Here is a 10858-nt window from a genome sequence, read left to right as displayed (position 1 = left end):
CTATTTGCTCATCTATTTTCAGGAGCGGCTTAAGCTCTTTGTGCTATTTACCTCGTACGATCCCTAAGGGACCACGGAGCTCCAAACGCCCGTCTGCATCCGGCAGATGCTCCACCGCTTCAAATGCGAGCATCAAGCAAATGCACGCTAACCGCTAGTCATCCAAGCCGCCCAAGATCATGTCCGGTTCACGTGCTAATCATCGCGACGAGCGTCGTGCGGCCCTTTCCAATGTCTTCTAGAACACAGGCGAAGGTATCGTCAAGCACTGTAGCTTTTCGATGCAAGAATCCAGTTCTCAACAGTGTGGGCCATTCATGCCATTCCGTTCCAGTAATCCTTCCCTTCCGCACCACCGCCTCTACCAGAGCCGATGGCGCCCAACCGAGGAGAGGCTTTCCCGGAGTTGTAGCCCCACGCGTTCCCACTGTATCGTTTCCGATTATCGTCCTCTTCTTCTTCCATAGAGAAGACGCCCTCCCCTTGCTCCTCATCGATCCTGCCAGTGCCGCCGGCGCTAGATGACGAGAGCACGCGATTCGTGGGAATGGAGGATAAGGAAGCGTGGCGGGTCAAACCAGGCTGGAGACTGCTGTTGTGATTAGTAATAGGGTTGGCATTCTCATTCGACTCTGCTGCTTGAGACGAGATCCGTGCACGTGCCAGTTGCTGGGATATCATGGACATGGAGGATTGGCGAGGTGGGCTGGCGAAGGCTGGCGACGTGTCACCCGGGACTTTCGTGGCACGGAGAGGCGGGCTGGCGAGCGTGTGAAGAGAGGAGTTCCGGAGGGGAGAGCCAACGTGTCCGAATGCTGAAGCTGCGTTATTGCTGCTTTCATCCTGCTTTTGACGGGCAAAAAATGTACCGTAGCGGGACGGGCTGCCTGTGCCTGGAGAGCCCACTTTACTCGATGAGTCGGCCGGGGTGCCCAGCCCACTGGGACTGTCGCGTATGTTTTTGGGTTCCTTTTCCGTTCTCGATAGCCTTCGCATCTTTTCTTGTGGGGTAAGTAGATCGTCAAGGCTGGTGGGCAGAAAGTCCTCTTCTCCACCAAAGATAAAGCCATCATCCCAGTCATCACTCACATGCCCTCGACCTCTGGGTAGACTTGCCGACATCATGCCAGGTCTGGCTATTCTTTTAGAATGCATAATGCGCTGTCCAAACCCTTCATCGCCCGATCCTAAAGGTGATGATCCTAGGTCTGGACCCTTTGTACGGGCCTCTCTTGGATATACTGAGCTGTGTAAGTTCCGGACCGCGTCCGTAGGTTGAACAACTTTCTTCGGTAGTGATCCAGGAGGCGATTCGAGGCCAAATTTGGAAGGGACAGACGCCGCAACGGCGCCGTGTCTGGCGATGTAGGAAATCCCCTGACTATCGAAAGAGGCTGGCATGGGCGCGTCAAGGGCACTGAGGTGGGCAACGGGCGAAATTGGTAACCGACTATCGTCCCGTGGAGAGCCATACGTAGAATCATGGCGTGATGTGTAGCCCGTGTCTATTATTGGCACGTTATCGTGAAGTTTCTGTTGTATGGCGTATTCATTCTCGGCATACGAAGGGATCTGATGACCAAAAGGTAGTGGAGCTCCGTTCGCTTGCTGAGCTAGGAGTGAGTGTGCTAAAGCAGGATCTGATTGCTGGTATAATTGAGGATCCAGCCGGCCGCCGAGATTGAGCTGCCCTCCAACAGGTCCGTTCGGTCGATTGACCCTTCTGCCATTTGGAAGGATGTGTGCCAGTGCGCATTTTGCCCCGAACTTGCAGTTGCCCTAGCCGATGAGTCAGTACATGGCCTTGAGGACCTTGAGTTCAGCTCCTCGTACCTTGGCAAAGTATTTACAAGGCGTATCGGCGGTTGTGAGGTCAGTCGAGTGTGAGAAGGGGCAGGCTTTCCCAGCTTGGCACTGTCCTGTTCTGAAGAATTTGCAAGGGACATGTGAAGTATCTGCGTGGCACCGATCAGTCCGTCTTGTCGCAGCCTATGCGTTGTACCGGTATGAGGCCTTACTTTTAGTGTTTGGAGGACTTCGTGGACCATCAAATGCTCCCAGACTCATTGTACCTCTATGTCGTGAGCCTCCGTTCGGAATCTGATGAGGCAGGCCGTTTGGAACGGGCATAGCGCCATTGCCATTCGTGTATGCTGCCGCCCCATTTGCCCTAAAGTCTGCAGACTGCCGATGCTGTATGCTATCACCATTGCCGTTTTGGGTAGAGCTTGTTTGTTGCGGAAGGTTGTTGAAGATTGCTTGGTCGGGTGGGGAGCTTGGCAGGAAATCGGGCAGGGGTCTCGAGGCGGATTGCGGAGGAAGGAAGGGCGCCATGAGGGCGCGTATGATTGGACGCGACTGGAAAGATTGTAGGGAAGGATGATGCCGCGGGGAAAGAAGAAAAAGATAAAAGATTTGGTGTTGTTGGAGCACTGTGAGGAGATAATGGACTTGTTCGGGTTTTGATTGAGTTGAAGAGTGAGAGGCTTGTAGAGTAAAGTAAGGTAAAGTAAGGTAAAGTAAAGTAGTAGGGTAGAAAGTAGGTAGAAGGTAGAATTGCTGAACTTGAACCAGGGTCTAAATCCGCTAATCTTATCGGATCTCCACAACGTTTTATCTTAGCGTGCCGGCCCAATGAATCTTTCGAATTTCAGATACAGTATTATTCTCCCGTACTTTATCCTTCTCCCACCAGTACCGTGTATCTCTCACGCCAAGGACATGTACTTTACATGTACAACGCGCTTCTTGCATAACTCGAGGAAGAAAGAAAGAAAGAAAGGTCGAGGTACTCTATATTTGAATCATCTCAACTCAACAAATTCACATCTAATTCTTTTGGCAGTGATGAGACACGATGAGACCAGATCGACCTGTCACGAGGACTGTCCAACGCTGCACATGACCCATTCACAAAAATAAAGACTGACTATAATGGCATCCTGATGACATGAATACTTGACAGCGGCCATCGAGATCAGGAAGACATCGAACGCTAATCTATCCGATGCTTTGCTTCCGCATCCTCTTTGTAAAGAGCGCTTCCCTGACCTGCAGCTAATGACAATCTGATCCCGTGCTAATAAGCTTCCTCCCTTATGGCTGAGTAAGCTCTGGCACAATAGCAACGTTAGATCGACCGTTGTAATCCTCTTGAATCAAGGCCACCTGCTCAAGCCTGGCCCCATGATGCATGACGGCTACTCATCACCTTCTAGACCTAGCTCTTCCTGCAATCGATCAGTCTTAGCAAAAGACATGCCATGTCACACAAAGCAGCACTCATACCCAGAGTTCCTTCCTCGTCTTCCCCGGCTCCATCTCTTCAGTACTGATGGCCCAGAGCTCCATGCAAATCTTCTTCCTTGAACTCGCCTTCCTCGACCACTCCCTCCACGCCTTGTCCACCGCCTCCTTCTCCTCTGGCAACACCGGCTTCACATTGCCTGACCTCAAAGGACCCAGCCGTGCAATTATCTCCTTCTTCTCCAATTCTAGCAGTGACACACTGCTGCGGAGTTCGTCGGTAGAGAGTGTAGCGTTGACGGAGACGAGATTTGCTCGCATGAGCTTTTCGTTGGCTTTGGCGGTAGCGATGGTTGCACGGAGGTCTGCGATTTCCTTGTCCATAGTTGCGAGGTCTTCGAGACTCATGGCGTCGTCGGGGTCTTGGATAGCATGATAGACCCACTGCTTTCCTGCGTTTCGTAAAGTTGACGGCTTGCTTCAGATGAGTCTGGGCAGCTATCGTACCAGCGCCCTTCCCAGCGACCACCTGGCATTCATGGAGTTCCTTCAAGACTTTGGCAGCGTAGGCTAAGATGGCGTAAGCCATTCCCATCTCACAGAATCATGTCGCACCGATCCTACTCTTGGTGACTTTGTTGTGCAAGTTGGCTGAGATATCCGTTGCCTGCATGGCAACAGGCGTTAGAGCTTGGGATCCGATGATAGCGATGGTCAATGGATTGGAATGTCGCTCACAGAGTAGGGCCGGCTGATGTCAAAGGGCAATTTCAGTCAAACTTCAATCACCGAGAGCCAACGGGTCCACGAACTTCTGCTTCTCTGCGAAGATCAGCAGTTGGCACGGGTCCGAGTCGAGATGAGACGTACTCAGGTATTCAATGATCATTGCAGTTCCTACACTGCAGCGTTAACTCCCGAGTCCCGGGGCTGAAATGACCGGTTGTCGTCACCTTGATCTGCCGTGGCTTTCTCCGTCTTCTCCTTGCGAGGAGCCATTGCTCCAACACCGAGGAGAAATTCTACTGCGTAGTCTTAACAATGATGATATCGAGTTTGGTGTGCGGACGAATTCTTAGGTGGGGAAAATGTCTGAGCAAACATCGGTCAAGCGGCAACTTGGTTTTGAATTCTCGCTTATGATTTAGTATGTTCGTAGTGTTTTCCATCTACCCAAAAAACGACATTCCCTTCATTTCTTCCATATGCAATAGTAACGCTCGATCAAATGCTAAATTCAGCAGATCCGGGTATCTCTTTCCTCGCAATGCATTAAATTCTCCATGCACTCTGAATTTACATAATGACCTGCCACGCGGTAAGTACATGTATCAACACCATCGAATCTGGGCCAACTTACACAATCACCTTCTTGCTTTGTTGCCGGTACACCCATCTCTTGGAACGTTTTCGGACCTTTACCCGGGGGCTTCGATACAAGACCACTGGGAGGTGGTGTAGCAGCTGGTCGATCCAGGTTGGGTGCTTTGGGAGGAATGTTCGGTAAGAATGCTGCACTATCAACTCTCGGAGGCATATCCTGTCGAGATACGCCTTGCCTTCCGGAAGGATTAGGCTTCACTTGCGCACTATCGGGACGGTTGAATGCGGGCATGGTCTGTGAATGCGGTAGACCTGATAGTCTGTCCTGTGGTCGGCCTGCTGAGACGTCGTAGCTTGGGTGTCTGGGCGGAGGCATGTTCGCATTATCCGATCTTTGTTGTCTCCTCTTGCGGTCGGCACCTGATGGGTCTGGAGGAGCCGAGTAACCGATATCTATCGCAGGAGGCTGCCCACTCGGCGGTCTTGAGCTCTTCAAGGCAGGAGATCCGGGAAGACGCGGACTTGTATAACCAGAATTGGCCTGCTGGTAACCCTGAGGAGGGCGTTGCACACCAGAACCTCCATATGCTGGGCCAACTCTTCCACGCCCACCTCCAATGTTTTCAACAGCTATACTAGATTGAGCAGGTTGGAATGTGGGGTAAGCTGAACCTCTGTAGTTATTATCGCCAAATGAAACTTCTGATGCGGCCGCTGAAGTTGGCCGGGCGTCCGGGTTAATGGGGACACTGGGATTGGCATAGCTTGATCCATTTGCTGGCCTTTGTGGAGGTCGGCCTCGGCCATTGTCCATGGGGTATTGGGCGGCGGAAGCAGGCCGTGGAGCTGGATTGTCTGCGGTTCTATACGCATAAGATGGATTTGCCCCAGGTTTCGGTCTGGGTAGGTTTGGTTCTGGCATGTCAATGGGATTGTCCGCTATTGTAGGCATGGCCGTCGGAGGGTTCTTGAAGCGTTCAGGCCTTTTTCCCCTGTGTGAGCCATACTGTGATTGGATTTTGGCGACTGCAATGTTCTGATGATCTTTCTTAGACAAAGTGTTTGAGCGAGATATGTCGTTAATTCTTGCTGTAGCGTCTTTATTGCCATGATCCGCTGCCTTCTCGTACCATGATCTAGATTCCTTGAGATTCATGGGGACGTAGATACCAATTTCGCAAAAGTAGCCCATTGCGAATTCTGCAGTTGCCAATCCACTTTGTGCTGCACGCTGCGCGTACGTGAAAGCCAATTCTTCGTTCTTCTCGAACATGCCTTCGAATCCGCACAGGAACCATTTGCTGATGCCCATTTCGGCTTCGGGCTCGCCTTGTTTAGCAGCCAAGGCGCTGTAATGAAGTGAAAGAGCAGGGTCGAATTCGCAGCCAAGCTGGCAGAGCTCATACGCCAAGCCCATCTTGCTCTGTGCCTTCGCAAACCCTAGGTACGCGGCTTTCTCTATATTGAACCTGGCACCGGTAATATTCAATGGTAGGCACTCCTCGGGTAGGTTAATCTGGGCTAATTCGTGGGCTTGCAGCATGCCGAAAACCTGCCGAGCTGATCAGTCCCTGCCATAGCTACCGGAATGTGTAGGCCTCACGTATGCTCCTTGGGGTGCGTTCTCGTCAGCAGTCTGAACCGAGTAGCTAATAAGCTTAACGCCTCGTTCATAATTCAGAGGCTGGCCATGTTGCCCGAGAAGAGTCATCATTCCGAGACGCTATGCCTGTCAGCCCAGTTTCTCAAACACACAGCGTGTGTGTATACCAGCGCAGAAAAGAATTCAGCTTACATAGTAAGAGGCGGAGTCACCGGCTTGTAGACCCAAAGTGTAATGCTTTATTGCTTTCTCAGGATCATTGTAGCTTTCGAATTGCATGCCTATCCGATATTCGGCTCTTGCATATCCTTTCTGTGCTGCCCGCTGATAACATCGGAATGCTTCTTTCTTGTCTACTCGATAATTGAATTTGCCAAATTCCAGCCACATGCCTTTCATAAATTCTGCTTTGGGGTGGTGCTGATCAGCCAGGAATGACACAATGTTGATGGCATCTACCCGCAGTTGATGCTCTGTATGAGGTGTTCGAGGCCTTGCTGCTTGGTTTTCAGAGATCCGTACTTCGTTTTGGGCCGCAATTTCAACGTAGACTAGGGTGTCTTGAGCCCAGCTCAACTGCATCTCCGGATCATCTGAACTCAAGACAGGTGTGCGCGCACTTTCGAGGATGCCTTCCTTCTCTTCAACTGACGGGGGAACGTTCGCTGGGCGGTTGCGAAGTGGGGGAAATGGCGAAAACGTTGGTTGTTCATTTGCGTCAACATTATGTGCTCCATGGCCTTGAGATTGATTGTGAGGTTGAGTATGGTAGATCTGGTGCTGACTTGAACCGTCGGTCACATTGAGGTTCGAGAAGGACGATTTCTTGCTTGGGAAGGAGGGTGTCATGATGCCTTGTTTTCCGCTTGCGGGAGAGGGTGACTGCAGTCCAGACAAGCCATCGCCCGGTGCATCATCAAGCTCTAGATGGGCGAGATTGTCCTGGATTTTACCGGGAACTTCTGGTGTGATCCTTTGAGGCGAAGGAGAGATGACTCCTGGCATATAAAAGTCATCGACACCTCCCGGATAGAAGGTAGCACCCAGAGCTGGGCGCGGGCCTTGCTGACTTCCCATGCCCGACGCGAACACGAGGACCCTCAAACACTCCCGTTGCGGCTGAGCCGATCTATAGATATCAAGAGATTCCTTCACGAGTAGATTTATTGAGCAAATGTGGCCGTTGGAAGTTTCGGACACATCCTGGCAGTCAATCAGCAGGTTGCGCCTTCAAAGCGATTTCAGTGATGAAGAACAAAAAAAGCTTTGTTTTCTTTGCTGATGCGTCTTCTCTATCAGAAGTGAGGAGAATGAGGATTCATCAGCAATTGTTTCTAGTTCTGCGAGGGGAGTAATTGTGAAAGTCGGACAATGGAAAACCAAAAACAGCCATGCAATTCAGTGAATGTTGGGTCCCTCGGCTTGGCTATAATTAGACACTTGGCCAAGCCCCAAAGCCCAAGCTTTTGGGCTTGGCGAACCTGTACTATTCTGGTACTCGTACAACATACTCTATTGCTATGTATGACTACAACATACTGCTGGAATACTTGAATGGTAAGAACGTGTCACTATCAGAAGTGAGAGAAAGACAAAGCAACATGCATGTCAAGTATGGTATCATGCATCATTCAAGAATTCTCTCATACGCTTCATATCCAAGCTTCGGCCTGCGGCATAAAGCTCAAATCCTCATTCGCCACTTACGCAGCATTGGAACCGTTGTCCGTTACAACACAGTAGAACTCTTCACGATCTTCTTTTTAAGCTTCTCCTTTTCTTTCCCTTCGGCTGTCATCCCTATAGCGAGATTGGCGGTCCCCTGTGTGTCAGTATGGCTCCATCCCTGTCGTTTCTCTCTCGCTTTCAACACCTCTTTGATTTGCTCAATGGCTTCCTTCGACTTGGCATTAGCGTCTTTCTGCGCCCACAGGATACACGCCAGGCTCTCTCGACTTGCAAGTACGATTGGGTGATCCCTCTCGAGCAATGTCTTTGCTTTCTTCAGTGTCTCACGCTCGAGCGTCTCCGCTTCTTCGAATTACCCACGTAGTCGTAAAATCGTAGCCACGTCAGTTCTAGCTGATAGTGTGGCGGGATGGTCTTGTAGAAGCACCTCTTCTCGACCTTTCAAGACGGCGTTGTACAAGTCGCTGGCTTCTTCGTATGCCGCACTACTGCATACGATTCATCTCGAGTTTGTCGAAGTGCAGACTGCGCATCTCTCAGGAGCTTCCTGCTATCAAGAACAGCATTCGCAAAGTAAGAACCGTACCAAACAGGATTGATGAACTGCCAGCCATAGCGACAGATCTCGAGGGAAGTCATCACAACAGTCCATGATGAGTTGCCCGCCATTTCTGGTAAAGTAGCGGCTATTCATGATGAACTGCTCCCGCGGATGCAAGATGATATGCAGCGCCTCCTGGTACCATTTCCCTGTAACTACCAACCGGGCCACTGACATGACTAGCAGCTAATTAAGTCAGCCAATCTCAACAACGGGATCCAAAGCGAATTTTCTACGGGCTCTTCTACTAATACCTTTCGCTAGAAATTCAACATTCGTTGGGCGGGACTTTCAAATCGAGGATCTTGGTGCCAGACTTGAGAGGCATGTTGGACACACTCGCGTTGCTCTAGCTGGTTTGGGTGGAATAGGGTAATCTGGATTCTTTGAGTCTTTTCTAACAGCCCACTTGCTTACGCCGCTCGTAGGAAGTCCCAGGTCGCCTTGGAGTATGCTTACCGCCGTCTTGAAATGGAGCCTCAACTCTCAGTATTTTGGATGAATGCCAGCAGTGCTTCGCGCTTCGAATAAGACTACCTTCAAATTGGTAGACTTGCGAGGATATCTGGATTCAACGACTCCGTTTATGACCCCAAGCAATCAATCAAGGATTGGCTCAGCAGTAACGATGCTGGCACATGCTTACTCGTTGTGGATAGCGCGGATGATACTGACATGCTGTTTGGCAATCGAGAAGCTGACCGGCCTCTCGTACTGAAGGGTTCATCCGAATTTCTTCCGCAGTCTTCCAACGGCTCCATCCTTTTCACAACTTGAAACAAGAAAGCTGGCATCAAATTTGTTACTGCGACTGGGCTTATCATACTGCCAAAAATGGATCCCGCGGACGCCGAGCAAATTTAGAAATCCCGTTCAGGCGAATTCATGTCCAACCGCGATGATATCGTTGAGCTTCTTGATTGTTTGGAATAGCTGCCCCTTGCCTTGTCTCAAGCCGGATCATACATTGCGGAAAACTCCATCACTATTTCAGAGTACCTCCAAGTGTGCAGTCACAGCGAGGCATCCAGAACAGAGCTCTTGGCCGAGAGATTTACGGATCCTGGAAGAGATGATGACGCCCTAATTCCTATTATATCCACATAGGCAGTATCTTTCGATCAAATCAACCGGTCTAAGCCCGTCGCCGCGGATATCTTATCTTACATGGCCTGACTAGACGACCAAGCTGTTCCTAAAGTCTCCTTCCCTTGCCTACGAGCTTGGTGAAGGCTATGAACGCTTTGGGTCTTCTCAAAGCATATAGCCTTGTTACCACAGACAGGACTAGCACGATGTTTAGTATGCATAGATTGGTGCATCTAGCGACGCGCAACTGGCTAAAAGCCCACGGTAGATTCAAAGCTTGAGTCGAGACCTCCCTAAGAACGGTATCAGAGAAATCTCCCCCGCAGGCCCCGAAACACTTGACCTGTGTGACTTATACCTACCACATGCCCAAGCCGTCTACGGCAATGGGCAGTATTTAGCTAAGGAAGACCTTTCGCAAGCTGATCTAGTGGAGAAGCTGTCGTGGTACTTCAAAACGCGAGGCAGTTACCACACAGCCGTGGCACTAGCTGAAGAAGCCGTGCGATCGCGAAAGGAAGCAAACTATCTCATGAGCGTCGAGAACTTAAACGAGGTTCTGCATACTCAGTCCTATGCTAATGACAATGACATCTACCAACAAGTGCTCCCGCGCTGGGAAAAGTGGTATTCCGACTGGGAAGAAACCCCTTGGGTTTGATCATCAGCTCACGCTACGGTCGCTTTCAAATCTGACCGCCTCATTACGCTTCGCGGGGGAGTGGGAAGCAGTGAGGGAGATCCACCAGCGCATGCTGAGCACGAAGGAGAAGACGCTTGGAGCAGATCATCCGTCTACCGAATCGACTGGGGAAATTTTGAGCTCTATTGAACAAAATTTGGGATGCTATAAGAAAGAACCTGACGGGGACAAGAAAGTGCGAGGATTTTCAATGTTCGCAAGATATAAGACAACTCGAAGAAAAGCCTGGGCCCCGGTCATGATGTTTGTTACGAAGAAGAGCATGCGCAATAGAGTCGCCGTGGTCAAGAGCTTGAAGCGCAGGGCAGGCCCTGAGCATCCGAGGACTGTCAAGGCAAGAGAAGCTCTGTGGTCTGCGTTACGGCGTTCCGGAGCGGAACAGGAAGCTGAAAGAGAACTGGGTTCTTACAGTGGGAATACTAAGGGGACGTAGGGCATCTGACCCCTGCATCGTCGGCATCACCCAACATCGTATGCTTCAGCTTTCGAAGTCGGCAGAGTCATGACCATGGCTGCAGCACAGGTGGAGCAACCCGAGGAGGGGAATTGGGATACTCAGACGCTCGTTGACAGATAGCCTGGGCCAGTTCAATGGAAGCTGATG

The 10858-nt window shown here is 50.7% G+C and overlaps 5 protein-coding genes across 5 annotated transcripts; 1 reads left to right on the top strand and 4 right to left on the bottom strand.

The window, feature by feature from the left end:
• Positions 1-315: 315 nt before the first annotated feature.
• Positions 316-2334, bottom strand: HO133_005247 (uncharacterized protein; the record flags this gene model as incomplete). Its single annotated transcript, XM_037296158.1, has 4 exons — positions 316-815; positions 870-1779; positions 1834-1955; positions 2019-2334. The coding sequence occupies 4 exons, from the start codon at positions 2332-2334 to the stop codon at positions 316-318; spliced, it is 1848 nt and encodes a 615-aa protein (XP_037148856.1).
• Positions 2335-3200: 866 nt separating this feature from the next.
• Positions 3201-4245, bottom strand: HO133_005246 (uncharacterized protein; the record flags this gene model as incomplete). Its single annotated transcript, XM_037296157.1, has 8 exons — positions 3201-3230; positions 3289-3698; positions 3754-3816; positions 3871-3913; positions 3985-3997; positions 4059-4068; positions 4117-4143; positions 4200-4245. The coding sequence occupies 8 exons, from the start codon at positions 4243-4245 to the stop codon at positions 3201-3203; spliced, it is 642 nt and encodes a 213-aa protein (XP_037148855.1).
• Positions 4246-4542: 297 nt separating this feature from the next.
• HO133_005245 (uncharacterized protein) lies at positions 4543-7249 on the bottom strand (the record flags this gene model as incomplete). Its single annotated transcript, XM_037296156.1, has 4 exons — positions 4543-4554; positions 4607-6121; positions 6173-6292; positions 6365-7249. The coding sequence occupies 4 exons, from the start codon at positions 7247-7249 to the stop codon at positions 4543-4545; spliced, it is 2532 nt and encodes an 843-aa protein (XP_037148854.1).
• A 652-nt stretch (positions 7250-7901) lies between these two features.
• HO133_005244 (uncharacterized protein) lies at positions 7902-8530 on the bottom strand (the record flags this gene model as incomplete). Its single annotated transcript, XM_037296155.1, has 2 exons — positions 7902-8203; positions 8320-8530. 2 exons carry the CDS (start codon positions 8528-8530, stop codon positions 7902-7904), a joined length of 513 nt encoding a protein of 170 aa, XP_037148853.1.
• Positions 8531-9347: 817 nt separating this feature from the next.
• Positions 9348-10687, top strand: HO133_005243 (uncharacterized protein; the record flags this gene model as incomplete). The annotated part of the gene is made up of 3 exons (XM_037296154.1): positions 9348-9368; positions 9820-10107; positions 10157-10687. 3 exons carry the CDS (start codon positions 9348-9350, stop codon positions 10685-10687), a joined length of 840 nt encoding a protein of 279 aa, XP_037148852.1.
• Positions 10688-10858: the final 171 nt, after the last annotated feature.

The sequence above is a fragment of the Letharia lupina genome (assembly GCF_014066315.1).
Source record: "Letharia lupina isolate WasteWater1 chromosome Unknown contig_20, whole genome shotgun sequence".
Classification (NCBI taxonomy): domain Eukaryota; kingdom Fungi; phylum Ascomycota; class Lecanoromycetes; order Lecanorales; family Parmeliaceae; genus Letharia; species Letharia lupina.
Note: the sequence above shows the minus strand (reverse complement) of the source record. Positions and strands in the feature narration are given on the sequence as shown.